Source organism: Pelodiscus sinensis, chromosome 6 (genome assembly GCF_052426305.1).
Source record: "Pelodiscus sinensis isolate ZL-2025 chromosome 6, ASM5242630v1, whole genome shotgun sequence".
NCBI classification, from domain to species: domain Eukaryota; kingdom Metazoa; phylum Chordata; order Testudines; family Trionychidae; genus Pelodiscus; species Pelodiscus sinensis.
This window is the reverse complement of record NC_143057.1, coordinates 128,127,681-128,143,805: the sequence shown is the minus strand read 5'-3', so window position 1 is coordinate 128,143,805 and position 16,125 is coordinate 128,127,681. Positions and strand designations below refer to the sequence as shown.

The window sequence follows — 16,125 nt, the reverse complement described above, 5'->3', positions numbered from 1 at the left end:
GAGATTAGCTGCACTAATTACATTCACTTTCAGAACTTGTCAAGTACCTGCTGCCTCTTGTTTCTGCAGTCAATTATGTTCATGTTTATAGACTTTTATCCTCTGCAAAAGCCCTTGAGGAACCACTAGTAGTATCTGGTAAATAAAGTAAATCCACCCTAAAATACAATGTGCCTTGTTATAAATGAAGCTAAGCACAAATCAACACATGACGAAAAATCTTAGCCAGGAGGGCTTCCACCAGAACCCAGATTTACAGATCACTCAGCACGTACCTTAAAGCTGTATCGGACGATGTTCTGTGGAGCATGTGGATTATTGGCTGTCAGGATTCGTGTGACCTCCTCTTTTAATTCCTTCGGAATGGAAAAATAGAGCCATAAAGACATGCCTGCTTTTAAAGAACCACCAATGGCATGGACTATAAAACGATCTCCGGGTTCCTTATGCTCATTTCCATTGTGTTCAAACTGCAATGGACATCCCAGCAAAAGCTTTTGCTTCCAGGAGAACCAAGGGCTCTGGCAAAGTTAGTTCAGAATGTGCCAAATTAGGGCCTCATGTGGCAACTATTACTGGGTATAATTCTTATTGTCATGGGTAGCTCCATCAGCTTCAGAAGGATTACTTAGAGCACGTCTACAGTTCGAACTGGAGGGGTCTGTGGCAGCTGGAGGAGACAAACCCTGTAGCTCTGATCAAGCCTGCATGCTAATAACAGATCGTAGCTGTGGCAGCACAAGCGGTGGGATGTCCAAATACAAGTCACCGCATAAGTATTCAAGATGTGGGTGTCCCAGGGTTTTATACAGAGGCAATAAGATATTTTCTGTCTTATTCCCTATCCCTTTTTTAATGACTCCTAACATTCTATTTGCTTTTTTGACTGGAGCTGCACACTGAGTGGATGTTTTCAGAGAACTATCCACAATGACGCCAAGATCTCTCTCTTGAGTAGTTGTAGCCGAATTAGTTCCCATCATATTGTACATATAGTTGTTATTATGTTTTCCAATGTGCGTTACTTTACATTTATCAACATTACATTTCATTTGCCATTTTGTTGCCCAATCACTTAGTTTGGTGAGATCTTTGTGAACCTCTTCACAGTCTGCTTTGGTCTTAACTATCTTTAGCAGTCTGGTATCACCTGCAAATTTTGCCACCTCACTGTTTACCCCTTTCTCTAGATCATTTATAAATAAGTTGAATAGGATGGGTCCCAAGACAGATCCTTAGGGGACCCCACTAGTTACCTCTCTCCATTCTGAAAACTTACCATTTATTGCTACCCTTTGTTTCCTGTCTTTTAACAAGTTACCAATCCACGACAGGACCTTCCCTCTGATCCCATGACAACTTACTTTACTTAAGAGCCTTTAGTGAGGGACCTTGTCAAAGGCTTTCTGGAAATCTAAGTACACTATATCCACTGGATCCCCCTTGTCCACGTTTGTTGACCCCCTTCAAAGAACTCTAGCAGATTACTGAGGCAGGATTTCCCTTTACAGAAACCATCTTGACTTTCCCCCAACAAATTATATTCATCCACGTGTCTGACAATTTTATTCGTCACTATACTTTACTATAGCCTAGCATCTTGGATGTATCCATACTCAGGGCAGCTGGCCCCTCCTGCTGTCTATGCCACCATCACTTGCTAACTTGATCAATGCTAGTGGATATATGTCTCCTCAAACTGGAAATTATCTCTCCATCTCCTCCTCAGGCTGCATCACTTTTATATGGCCCACCCATTGCAGTGGGATCCCCTTTGAGCATAGAAACTGGAGGCAGGTGAGGACAGGGATATCCCTGGCTCTGGGATTCCCCTGGAGCAAAGCTTCCAAGGAGGAAGTCCAGAGTGCTAGGACCCTCAATACAAAATACTCCAGAATCCTGCTTGTCCCTGGGGTGCTCAGGGTTTGTTGGTGGGCCATATGGGATGTTCCATAAGAGGAAACCCTGTTTCATCACTTCAGTGGAAGAGCGACGAGGAGTCCTGTGGCACCTAATAGACTAACTGAAGTGTAGGAGCATAAGCTTTCGTGGGCAAAGACCCACTTCGTCAGATGCATGTAGTGGAAATTTCCAGAGGCAGGTATAAATATGCAGGCCAGGATCAGGCTGGAGATGACAAGGTGGATCCAATCAAGGAGGATGAGGCCCACTTCTAGCAGCTAATCTGGAGGTGTGAATTCCAAGAGAGCAGAAGCTGCTTTTGTAGTTAGCGAGCCATTCACAGTCTTATGTAAAGGTCATTGAGTCCAGCCCCCCGCCCTCAAGGCAGGACCAAGCTCCGTCTACACCATCCCTGACAGATGTCTATCTAACCTGTTCTTAAATATCTCCAGAGAGGGAGATTCCACCACCTCCCTTGGCAATTTATTCCAATATTTGACCACCCTGACAGTTAGGAATCTAAACCTCCCCTGCTGCACTTTAAGCCCATTACTCCTTGTCCTGTCCTCAGAAACCAAGAGGAACACATTTTCTCCTTCCTCCTTGTGACACCCTTTTAGATATTTGAAAACCGCTCTCATGTCCCCCCTTAATCTTCTTTTTTCCAAACTAAACAAGCCCAGTTCATGAAGCCTGGCTTCATAGGTCATGTTCTCTAAGCCTTTAATCATTCTTGTCACTCTTCTCTGTACCCTTTCCAATTTCTCCACATCTTTCTTGAAATGTGGCGCCCAGAACTGGACACAGTACTCCAGCTGAGGCCTAACTAGTGCAGAGTAGAGCGGCAGAATGACTTCACGAGTTTTGCTTACAACACACCTGTTGATACAACCTAGAATCATATTTGCTTTTTTTGCAGCAGCATCACACTGTTGACTCATATTCAACTTGTGGTCCACTATGACCCCTAGATCCCTTTCCGCCATGCTCCTTCCTAGACAGTCGCTTCCCATCTTGTATGTATGGAACTGATTGTTCCTTCCTAAGTGGAGCCCTTTGCATTTCTCTTTATTAAACCTCATCCTGTTTACCTCTGACCATTTCTCTAACTTTCTAAGGTCATTTTGAATTATGTCCCTATCCTCCAAAGAAGTCGCAACCCCACCCAGTTTACTCACAGCTTCAGTCAACTCCAATTGGTCTGGGGGTTTGATGAGAGTTTTTGCTGATGTCCATTCATCTGCCCCCTCTCCCACTTCAGTGGCGGCATCTTCATCCTAGCAGGGGAGCAACAAACCTATTAATGCCCTGAGGTGGGGACAGCTCTGTTGGTTCCAAACGCATTATTTTGCCAGTTCTAGAGGTTTCAGGGAAGGGAAGCAGGGAAGCAGCTGGCTCCAGCTTGACCTGTCTGAACAAAGCTTCGGCCAGGCTTAGCTAACACCGATCTTGTGGGTCTCGAAGGTGAGAGCTGCCCATGAATGAACCAGCAAGGTACTCTGCATTTCTCAGGATCAGACCTTGCATTACTGTCAAAGGTGCTTGTCATGTCAGAAGATCATTTATTTCCCTTCTCACAACAAGGGCAATCTTTTTTTTTCATTTAATCTTCATCATTTAAAAGAGGACTCTAGTTCTCTTGGTCATATGACACCCAACCTCTAAAAGAGCCATCATGTAGAACATATTACACTGACGCTCTAGAATGGAGCTCTCGGGACAAATATTTTGGTGGCCACTCGCAAGCTTTTTCCTAAAATACTTAATCAGCTTCAGGAAAACCAAATAAACATACACATACACATAGAATCATAGAGCACTAGAATGGGCAGGGACCTCAAGAAGGCATCAAGTCCAGTCCCCTGCCCTCACGGCAGGACCAAGCACCATCTGGATCATCCTTGACAGGTGTCTGTCCAACCTGCTCTTAAATATCTCCAGTGATGGAGATTCCACAACCTCCCCAGGCAATTTATTCCAGTGTTTACCCACCCTGACAGTTAGGAAGTTTTTCCTAATGCCCAACCTAAACCCCCTTTGCTGCAATGTAAGCCCATTGCTTCTTGTCCTAATCATTGTCCACATCACATGACCAAATCATTGTAATGTCTTGCTTGCTACTAAGCGTGGTGCAAAAAGTGATATTAACAAACACAAGTATCACTTTTTGCAGCAGCCCTACTCAGCCTTGCCAAACTTGGGGATCAATTAAACTCCAGATGGAGGGTCAGGGGAGGCAGCAGGCACCAGGAGAGATGGAGGTGAAGGGCAAGGTGAGGCAGTGGGACACTGGAGCCTGAAGCCCTGCAGCCAGAGCTTAAGCCTAAAATCTGAACCCCACCAGCCTTGGGAAGGAAGCAAACTGACTGGCTGCCTGGCCCTGCAGAGTTGTGACCTAGAGGGGAGCAGGTGGTACCTCCAGGTGGTACCTCCAGGAGCAACAGGGAGTGGGAGGGTTGCTAGATACCCCTCTTTTCCCATCAGAGCCCAGGAGTCTGTGGCCACCAGAAAAGTCCTTGGTGGCTGCATTTAAGAGACTTTTCGTAGATCCAGTCTGCTCTGTGGCTCAGGAAAGGACCATTTGTTATTTCTAAAGTCGAGTTACATCAGCTACACCTAGAAATGATTTCATATATACAGATTTAGGGAGTGTATCTTAGGCAGAGCAATGGGAGCTGTTTTCTTGTAAAGCTCAGCAGGTGTTGTCCCACAATGCAAGCAAACCTCCTATCTGCATGGCTGGAGTGCAGAGATGCTTGCGTTGGGGTGTGGTGTCATTACACTACCTCAGTAATAGAAAAGTGATTGCTGTGGGGATTCATGTAAATTCCTGTTCATTACCGCTACATTTGCAGTGTACCAAGTCACTGGTTAAAGAGCTAAACAGCTTGGGGCAAATTTTCTCTCTTAAATTAGAATGCGTAATTAGTTTAATTTAAAATAAATCAATCTTTCTTTTTCATACAGTTGTCTCAGCTATGTTAAACTGTCTCTCTTAGTCCAGAGGTACACAACCTGTGGACTTGAAGCCATGTCCAGAGTCTGAACTTCTCATGCCTGCCAGGTTTCGGGCACAGGGGCTGTAATAATGATCCAATGAACATTGCCTGCCAGATAAGGCAGCAAGAGCAGCGTGCAGCAGTCTTTGGGATCCTGTCCCATCCCTCAGAACAGCCAAAAAGATTCTTAGTGAGGAGGGAGAAAGGGAAGACCCCTCCAGCTCTGTTTGACACTGCGGCCCAAAATACAATCGCAGGGGGGAGGGATAGCTCAGTGGTTTGAGCATTGGCCTGCTAAACCCTGGGGCTATGTCTAGACTGCAAGCCTCTTTCGAAAGAGAGCGTCTAGACTGCACGTTGAACTTTCGAAAAAGCGGCTTGCTTTTTCGAAAGAAAGCATCCAGTGAGTCTGGATGCTCTCTTTCGAAGAAGCCCTATTTACATTGAAGAACGCTTTCTTTCGAAAGACGAACTTTCGAAAGAAGGCGTTCTTCCTCGTGAAATGAGGTTTACCGCCATCGAAAGAAAAACCGCGTTCTTTCGAAATAATTTCGAAAGAACGCGGCTTGAGTCTGGACGCAGGGGAAGTTTTTTTCGGAAAAAGGCTACTTTTCCCGAAAAAACCCCTGAGTCTGGACACAGCCTGGGTTGTGAGCTCAATCCTTGAGGAGGTCATTTGGGGCAAAAATCTGTCAGGGATGGTACTTCATCCTGCTGTAAAGGCAGGGGACTGGACTTGATGCCCTCTCAAGGTCCCTTTCAGTCCTAGGAGATAGGCAAAATCCTGAAGATGCAGTGTTAGGTGGTTTCTACTGCCCCCTATGAGACTGTTATTTGTACAACACCGTAAGAATACAAAGCACTGTACAGGTTGAACCTCTCTAGTCCGATAGCCTTGGGACCTGATGGCTGCTGAACCACAGGAGGTCAATATCGTCTAGCAGCATCACCAACACTTCCGTAGCCTGGTGGGCTCTTACAAGACATTTAGGAGTCAATTAGAGCTAAATAACAGCACAGAACACTGAGAGCCAGGACTGATTGCTGTAAACAAACTTGAGTGGACCATGGGAAGTCACATCCATGATAAATGGACATAGAAACACAGAATTCTAGGGCGGGAAGAGACCTTAGGAGGTCATCAAGTCCAGCCTCCTCCCTAAAGCAGGACCAAGCTTAACTTAGACATCTGGCTAACTAAAATCAGGCCGGACGGACTATGGACATTGCCGGACCAGAGAGCTCTGGACTAGAGAGATTCAACCTGTACAATATGCCAAGCCAAGCAATGACTGAAAAGGGATCCTGGCATGAAAAGGGATCCTGGCAGCTCCAGTCAGCACCACTCACAGAGCCATTAAAAGACCTATCAGTGGTACAGCAGCATTAAGGCAGGCTCCTTGTTAGCCCTGGCTTCACCCATCTCTCTAACTTTTGTGGTTCTCTGTTTAACCATAAGAAATTGAGCTATGCTTTCAGCTTGCTACCTGGACAGGCACCTTGCCCACAATCCTTGTCTAGGGTTGGTTTCTATGTTGGAAGTTACATCATAAAACTCTTTGTAATGTTTTAATTTTTGTGACCTACCTTAAATGTACTTTAGTTTTAATTTCCATGTCATACTCGAATTTACTGATGTAATTCCCTTCTTAGAGAGTCTAGAGCAGCCCTATATTGCTAAATCATTTTAAATTTCTCCAGTTACATCTACTTGGCCATTATTGAAATGTAATCTACTTTGCTTTCATGGATGCAGACAAATGCTGTCACTCAGAAAGTTTGGGATTGGTGACAAGTTGTGACTCTTACCCGTTTTTTCGAGATGGTTTTGGAAATCCTGGAGTGTACTGACTTTACTCCTGATCCTATAGTTCCACCTTGGCTCTAAAACAAACATACACAAAATGTTAAACCTGTGAAGATGTTTATACTCACTTTCCTGGTATAACCAAAGCAAAAAGAAGAACTGAGAAGAGCCTGACAAGCTTTGTTAAAATGAAAACAACTATTATTTCTACAGCATCTTTATCCGAGGATCTCAGGACACTGCACAAACTGAGTCAAAAGTCTGGATATGAATCATTTCACACACACTCCACTGAAAAGAGCCACCTCTATAACAAAGCAGCAATTTAATAGCATGCAGCAACTCTATGTGACAGTTCAAGACAGAAATTGAACAACTGCGTATAAAATTGAAATCAAAGGGGAACTATAAGCCTGGAAAATGTAACTATGAAATTTAGTCAGGACATGGATGCTGTTATTCCTGTTCTTGCAAAAACTATGTCATGGGATCCACAATAGGCAAATGTATTGAATGTATTTGAATTTTTTAAACACATTGAACGTATCTAGGGAACAGAACATACCCTGCTTGGACAGAAGATGGCTATGATGACTGTAATATGACTTTCTTATCTCTTATATCTATAGATCTATATTTCCATAGCTTGATAAGCCTCAAGAACAGGAATTCTGCACGCAAATCATTTTAATGATGACATGTGGCAGCACAGAATACACTAGACCAATATTTTCTCCTGAAATATTCCATGTTGTTCACCCTAGCCACAAGATAAGCCATGAAATGTTATCAACACTAACGAGGTCTTTAGGAAGTTTATTCTGGAAAATTCCATCTCAGAATTGATAGCATGTGGACCGATCCGTGCGTTCCTTTTGGTTGGAAAAGGATGATGGTGACCCAAAGTCCCACTGGCTGTTCACTTCTCTGCAACAATTCTTATCAGGCCAGACAAACTCACTACACTGAACACATGACTGTCATGTTATGTGAGTGATAAAATGAAAGCTAGGGACATCCTGGTCATTAATGTCATTGTGAAGTGTAGGTATTAACAACAAATGAGGAATTGTGGATACTCCTTGCTATTATGCTTAAAAAGTCTGTAACCCAACAAAGGGAGACCCAGGTTTTCTTCCAGACAAGAGGGAGGATAGTTATCTCCCTGTCTCTAATGTCAATTGAGCGTTGTGACTTCAGAGGCAATGGGCAAGTTCATTTTCATCCCGGGTAAACAGGGTGGACAGATTAGCATGAGTATGTGATATCAACATGGGAAGATACTGGAGTCTGATTCCCAGGAATTAATCCCGATTCTTGGGACAAGGACACTAACCTCCTAGGAATACCTGGAACAATAAAAAGACGCGTTGGTTTTCTATCACAATGGGGGCAAATAGGTTGGTGTTCTTTGTATCTTTGAACAGGGGATCTCTTGCCATGTGGATGGGTGATGTTGAAAGGCTGCTTTCAGTTAGAAACTCAGCTTAGTGAAGGACTGTAGCCTGGTAAGTTTTAGTCACGTAAAAGTGGATTGTACTTTGGTTTGCATTGGAACCATTTCTGTCTCTATTATTCTTGCTTAGTAACACTTAGATCACTGGTTTTCAAACTATGGGTCATGACCCAGGAGGGGGAGGGTGGGATGTCGGGCGCTGGGTCTCCTTGAACTGGTGGAATCAGGAGGAACCCGTGAGTCTGGAAAACAAAATGGAGTGGCTGGGAGTTGTCATTCAGTTTAGCACCAGCAGTTTAATGCTAAGGCAGAGGGGGAACCCTTGATTTACAGTTCTGGACACCTCAAGAAAGCGTCCCGGGCATTTATGCCCTTGTTCAGTCAGTAACAACTCAACAACTTTAAACATAATCATATTCCAGTACATTTAATGTTAAACCATAACATTGCACTGAGCAACATAATTTGCTTTTAACTTTAAATTACGGGGATAATGTTCTTTTAAAAGTCCCAGAGTACCATTGCTGACTTGCTTTTTAGCACACCTGCCAAACGTTGATAGGTTTCAAAAGAACTTTGCAAGTGTCTTCAGAAAACTCAACATACTAACAACATAATTGAATACATAATAATAATAGTATTATCATGCTCTTACATGACACTTTTCACCTGACAATCCCATAGCATTTTACAAAATATTAACTGGGCCTCACCAGACCCAGTGAGATAGGAATTATCATTCTCCACTTCACATATGGAAAGAACATAGAAAGAGTAAGAGATTTCCCAAAGGTCACACAATGAAGTCAGTAGCAGAGCAGAACAACGGCCCCCAGGAATCCTGGCTCCCAGGTCTTTATTCAACCATTAGACCATACTACTCTTACACACTGTTTCAATCCAGTAGCAGTTGCTGATGTAGCCATTCTATTTTAAAAGGAACATGCTGAACATTAATTTAATGTGATTTAAGCAACAAAATTTAAAACAGATTTCCAGAGCACAATTTAATTTAGACCCAATTCAAAAATCAAACGACTAACTTTAAACAGGAAACAAAGGCTACTTACCATTTCCCCTGTAAATGAGTCTATAAATGCATTTATCTGGTAGTAAAGACATCGACAAGGCAATATGAAGATAATTGGTTTTGGCAGTTGGATGTATTTCAATTAACACAACATAAAGAGCAATCAGTGAACAAAAAATCTGTAACTATATTAAAAGCAAAAAACAACACTGAAGGAAAGCAAGGATCTGACTTCACCCGAAGCAAAAAGAAACTGGTGCACTGTGCCCTGCCTGGTCCTTCCCCACCACGATTCCCGAGGCAATGGAGGGAATGCAGGGCAGTGGGGTGATCCTACGTGTCACTTGGGGGAATTAAGGATGATGTAGCAGCACTAACTCCCTTTGAAAGTCAAGCCTTTTGCTAACTGCACTATGCATATGTCAACCTTCCCTTTGTAAAAAAACACCAGCAGTAGCCTTTTTGTGTTATTCTCCCAGTCTCACCTCCAAGCCTTTTTCTGTGCGATTCCCTACACTTGGAATTCTCTTCCTCTTGTAGCCTGCAATGCTTAGAGTTCCCTTCCCTTGCGTGTGTCCTTGAGCTCCAGGAAATATATAAACTCTCCCAACAAGGAACCCGATTCTGACAGCTCCTTACTCTGGAGCTGTTCCATTGTAGCCTATTTGTGGTACTGTTGTGACCGAGTAGTGATGCAAAGGGTTAAATGGGTGATACTTATCGGATAAGTGGTTCACTAGCAACCTGGCTGGGCTGGAGCAGCCTCCCACCCGCAGGATCCTGATTACCGGATCGTTTAACCGGTTAACTTTTTAAATGGGATTTTACATCTTTGTGACCAAGGGTGTTGAAATTTGAGCCACAAAACTTTTGAGAAAAAATAAAACCCCAAAACCAAAAGTGAGGAAGAAGGGTGGAAAACATAACTCTCCCAACACTTTGCCTCCTGTTGAATTCTCTCTGCCTCGTTCCTTGGAACTCACCAGACGGGCCTTCCCCAGCTTCGTCCGAATCCTGGGTGACATGATCCTGAGGGGGGGGGTATCAGCTTCAGGGGCAGAATGACTTCCTGGCTGGTGGGCATCGTGTCCACTCTGGCCTGGTCTTCCTCCTCCTCCTTCTGCACCTCTGTAAGGACTTTTCTATTATAATGGACTCCATTTTGTTTCAACAAACTCCATCTTGGATTGTGCTCTGGGCACTGAAGCAAATAAGACCGGCTTCAACCTGTTTTTCCCGCCAAAGCTGAAAAACACCTCAGAGGTGCACTACACTGCACACGGAACAGGACAGTTTTGCGCTCAGCCCCCTTGCTGCTTTTCCCGCCTAAGAAACTTTAAAAGAACTGTCACCTGAGGGGTCCAGGCTCTTCCTGCTCCTCCTTTTGCCGCTGCTCTTCCGTCACCCTTCCTCCGGCCCTTGGTGCGTCACGGCTTCTTAGTCATCCTGCATCCACTCTTCACAGTGAAGGCTTGAAGGCGAGACCTACCATCAGGCTGCAGGATAGAAGCTGCGCGAGGGATAGGAATCTCTGAGCTACTGTGGGCGCCTCCCTCCACAGCCCCTACTGAAGGGTGGGGATTTGTGACTAGGGGACATCTTAGGTTCCTTTGCCTCGTTCTGGAATCCTAGTCCTTGTGGTGAAAGCCCTTTGGAATCTCAGGGCTCCGTGATTAACTCGAGCCGGAATAACATCTCCGTGGGATCACCTAGTGTTGCTCCCGAACGGCAGGTCTCCTGCTGAACTGTAGAAGGTCCTAGGCTTGCTTCTTCCCCCTCTATCCGTCAAAGTGGAGTGCCATCTTCCATCTAAGCCATACACCTGTAAAGTATTTTAACTACTTACCTGATTGTAATTGGGGAATCCTTTGCTATCTTCTTTTCTCTTCCAGTTTGAGAGTGTGGGGTTGGTTCATAACCGGTTGTACTGGGGTTGATGTCAGTGTCATACGCTGTGTATTGTTTCAAATTCTTTAATAGATTGGTTAAATGTACATTCGAGTTGCATTGTTATTTCGGCCCAATTAATCCACTGGTGATAGATACGGCTGTCGGGGGACCTGTACTTCTGGGTCAGGAACAAAAATCATAAGATCAGATCCTGGTTTTAACCTTAAGTGTTATCGTTACTGAGTTCCTGGTAACACCTCCTCCTCCTCATCTACTGGCCCGCCCTCTGGGAGGCTGGTGATGGGCAGCTCCAGGCCAGAGTCCATGACATGGGCGGGGGAAGAAGGGGCGGATTCCACCCCCAGGGTGCAGTGCAGCTGTTCATAACAGAGGCATGACTGGGGTGCTGCTCCGGAGCGGGAACTCCATTCCCTGGCCTTTATGTAGGCTTACTTGAGTTCTTATTTTCATGCTCACCTGCTCCTGGGTGTGCATGTGACCCTTTTAGCCCAGGCTGGCGGCCATCTGGCCATACACATCAGCATTCCTGCGCCTGGTGTGGAGATCCTGGAGGCTAGCCTCCTCTCCCCAGACCTCAATGAGATCCAGGATCTCCACAGACCAGGAAGGGACCCTCTTCCACCCCTGGGTAGGGGCTTGGGAGCTGGCTGCCAGCTCAGTTGCAGTCGTGGAGGGCTCGGTGGGGTCGCTCATGGCGGCAGTAATGGGCGTTGCTCTGTGACACAGGGCTGCCAGGGCCCTCCTTCTGCCACGAGCAGGTTCCCTTCTACCTGCACCTTTATACCTATGAGAAGCTGTGAGAAGCCCTGGAGGCCAATTAATTAGAAATAACCTCAGCTGTGCTGTCCACATGCCCCATTTCAAAATAACTAATTCAGAATAAGCGTTATTCCTCGTGGAATGAGGGTTTATTACTCCGAAATAAGAAACCTGCTATTTCGAAATGATTTTGAAATAATGGGCTTACTGTGTAGACACTCACCTTGTTATTTCGGAATAATGCTGCAGTGCAGACGTGCCCTCAGATAGTATCGAAATGTCTATCCCAGTACATGTTTCCCTGACAAAGGAAGGCTAGGGACACTGTTCTTACTCATTCTGGTTAATAAGTATTGATGGACCTAACCTCTTTGAATTCTTCGAGTTGTTTTTTGACCCCTGTTAAAGTCCTGGTCTTCACAACATCCTCTGGCAAGGAGTTCCACAAGTTGACTATGCGCAGAGAGAAGAAAAAATTCCTTTTGTTTGTTTTAAACCTGCTATCTATTAATTTATTTTGGTGACCCCACCCAGTTCCTATGTTCCAGGAACAAGTACATAACTTTTCCTTATTCACTTTCTCCATACCAGTCATGATTTTATAGACCTCTATCATATGCCCCTTAATCTCCTCTTTTCTAAGCTGAAAAGTCCCAGCCTTTTTAATCTCTCTTCATATGGGACCCGTTCCAAACCCCTCATCATTTTTGTTCCCCTTTTTTTAACCTTTTCCAATGCCAAGATATCTTTTTTGAGATGAAGCAACTACATCTATACGCAGTATTAAGATGTGGGCGTACCATGGATATATAGAGAGGCAATAAGATATTCTCTGTCTTATTCTCTATCCCCGTTTTAGTGATGCCCAACATTTCTTGTTTTCTTTTTTGAATGGCGCTGCACACTGAGTGGATGTTTTCAAAGAACTATCCACAATGACTCCAGTGTAGTGAACTTTCCTGTATTAGCCTTCAGGGAATAGGGACAGACTTAGACTCTGATCTTCTGAAGACATACCCACTAAGTCCATTCACATTTCTAAGGGTATGTCTACACTATGAAATAACACTACAACCAGTTATTTTGACATAATGTCGAAATAATGGCAAGCTGGAGGACTTCTTACTCTGACTTCTGTAACCTTCATTTTATGAGGAGTAAGGGACGTTGGAGGAAGAATCCTCTACCTCAGATTTCCTGCTGTGTAGACAGTGCCAAAAGCTGAAATAAGCTATTTCAACTTAAGCTATGCAATTGACTTAGCTGAATTTGCATAGTTTATTTTGGCTTTAACCCTGCTGTGTAGATGTACCCTTTGGCTATGTCTACACTGGCCAGTCTTTCATAAGAACATATGCAAATGAGGCGTGGCGATGAATATTGCCGTGCCTCATTTGCATACTTAATGAGCCGCCATTTTTGCGCAATGGGCTGTTGCGCAAGAAGGAGCAATCTACACTGCTCCTTCTTGAGCAAAAACCCTCTCTTGCACAAGAGCCATTCTGCCGCTTATTTTCAGGAAGAACGGCTCTTGTGCAAGAGGGGGCTTTTGCACAAGAAGGCGCAGTGTAGGCAAAAGCCCCTTGTGCAAAATGGCGGCTCATTATTAAGTATGCAGATGAGGCACAGCGATATTCATCACCATGCCTCATTTGCATATGTTCTTGCGCAAGACTGGGTAATGTAGACGTAGCCAATGTCTTTGCAAGACAGGGGGCAAATGGAGCGACAGGACTTTTCCATATCTAAGTTCTAGGATAGTTGGTTATTTTTACTCGTGTTACAGAAGCACAAAACAGCCCACCTGAAATCAGGCCTCATTGTGCTAGGTGCAGTATACACAGAGCTAGACAGCCTCTGAATCTATGTTCTTACAATGTAAGTGGTCAGGACCGATGAACAACAGGAGGTGGAAAAACACTGAAAAGTGAATCTCACTGAGGAATAAAACATCATTTTTAATACCCCCAAAATAGACACCGACTTTTGTTTTGTCCAGTGGGTGCTTTTCAAGAGGTATGCGGGGGGGAGGGGGGCTCTGCCTGTTTTATGAGGAGACTGTTTTCAGCACATTTGTATACTTCTTTCATATTTTAGTGACTGACTATTTGTCTGTGATTGGCTTCTTTACTATCTGAATAATGATTAAGTTGTTATGAATGACATAATTACGTTATCATGGATTATAGTATATTATAATCATTGCAATCACCTGCAAGCTATGTTCATTAACATCCCAGTTTAAAGACATTACATTTCACTTTAGCTTTCTGGACAAAACCGTCAGCAGACTTATTTACATCTTGTTCCCTGGCATGGTCTTGCTCCGGATGAGGGACCTAAGGCCAGGGGGCCAGAGGCAACCTCCAGCTTGTCTGAATCCAGCTCCCAAGGCTTGGGGCTACCCACCCAAGCATTGGGGAGCCCGCGCTGGTGTTCCAACCCTCTGCCCACCATTCTGCCACAGGGCTGAAGCACACAAAATCTACTAGCCTGGGCACCGCTAGGCTCTGGTGTGTGAGGGGAATGTGGGGTCTTTCTCCTCAGTCAGGGGCCGTGTCAGTGAGGGTTTCTGTGGGTTTGGGGTTTTTTGCTTCTCACTTGTGTGTGGCCTCTGACTGATTTTCTGTGAATCAGCAACCCCTGACCCAAAAAAGTTTCCCCATCCTTGGTCTCGATGCCGGTTAAGGACAGTTACATGACTAAACTGCGTCTCTCCCATTGATGACCAGAGATCATTTTTAAGTCTTCTGAAGCTGGTGAATGGGCGCTCTGCAGTTCCAGCTGTTACAGACATAGTGAAGTGCAGTATTTTGGAAGCACAGATTTCTTTCATGATTGGTAACAGCTAAGTTAGACCTCATTGTGCTGTATGTATAGTCACTGGCGGTTGGTGCAGCTGGGGCTGGGGGAAGCAGGCCCTCAGCCCCAGCTACAGCCACATCCCCTCTGTAGAGGCCCTGGCTCCCATGTGGAGGGGAGGAGGCGGGGCAGCATGCCGAGCACTCCCCATCCTCCATGGACCGCCAGAGAGGAGCAGAGAAGTGGGGCTGCATGCAAAGGGAGCAGGCATGTAGCGCAGCTCCTGGAGTGCCGGGGAGGGGAAGAGAGGTGAGGGGAGCGGGCGTGCGGTGCAGCTCCTGGAGTGCCAGGGAGGGGAAGAGAGGTGAGGGGAGCGGGCGTGCGGTGCAGCTCCTGGAGTGCCAGGGAGGGGAAGAGAGGTGAGGGGAGCGCGCGTACAGTGCAGCTCCCGGAGCACAGGGAGGGGAAGAGAGGTGAGGGGAGCGGGCGTGCAGTGCAGCTCCTGGAGCACCGGGGAGGGGAAGAGAGGTGAGGGGAGCGGGCGTACAGTGCAGCTCCCGGAGCACCGGGGAGGGGAAGAGAGGTGAGGGGAGTGGGAGTACAGCGCAGCTCCCGGAGCACCGGGGAGGGGAAGAGAGGTGAGGGGAGCGGGCGTGCGGTGCAGCTCCTGGAGTGCCAGGGAGGGGAAGAGAGGTGAGGGGAGCGGGCGTGCGGTGCAGCTCCTGGAGTGCCAGGGAGGGGAAGAGAGGTGAGGGGAGCGCGCGTACAGTGCAGCTCCCGGAGCACAGGGAGGGGAAGAGAGGTGAGGGGAGCGGGCGTGCAGTGCAGCTCCTGGAGCACCGGGGAGGGGAAGAGAGGTGAGGGGAGCGGGCGTACAGTGCAGCTCCCGGAGCACCGGGGAGGGGAAGAGAGGTGAGGGGAGTGGGAGTACAGCGCAGCTCCCGGAGCACCGGGGAGGGGAAGAGAGGTGAGGGGAGCGGGCGTACAGTGCAGCTCCCGGAGCACAGGGAGGGGAAGAGAGGTGAGGGGAGCGGGCGTACAGTGCAGCTCCCGGAGCACTGGGGAGGGGAAGAGAGGTGAGGGGAGCGGGCGTACAGTGCAGCTCCCGGAGCACAGGGAGGGGAAGAGAGGTGAGGGGAGCGGGCGTACAGTGCAGCTCCCGGAGCACCGGGGTGGGGAAGAGAGGTGAGGGGAGTGGGAGTACAGCGCAGCTCCCGGAGCACCGGGGAGGGGAAGAGAGGTGAGGGGAGCGGGCGTGCAGCACAGTTCCCAGAGCACAGGGAGGGGAAGAGAGGTGAGGGGAGCGGGAGTACAGCGCAGCTCCCAGAGCACCGGGGAGGGGAAGAGAGGTGAGGGGAGCGGGCGTACAGTGCAGCTCCCGGAGCACAGGGAGGGGAAGAGAGGTGAGGGGAGCGGGCGTGCAGTGCAGCTCCCGGAGCACAGGGAGGGGAAGAGAGGT

The 16,125-nt window shown here is 46.7% G+C and overlaps 1 protein-coding gene across 1 annotated transcript in view; it reads right to left on the bottom strand.

The window, feature by feature from the left end:
* Positions 1–16,125, bottom strand: part of DNAI1 (dynein axonemal intermediate chain 1) — a 217,942-nt gene that overhangs the window by 189,625 nt on the left and 12,192 nt on the right. The window contains exons 2-4 of the mRNA XM_075932798.2: positions 6,711–6,785; positions 3,081–3,179; positions 276–356 (exon numbers count right to left, since the gene is read on the bottom strand). Coding sequence (XP_075788913.2) covers positions 276–356; positions 3,081–3,179; positions 6,711–6,785 — 255 coding nt within the window. The remainder of the gene's footprint in view (positions 1–275; positions 357–3,080; positions 3,180–6,710; positions 6,786–16,125) is intronic.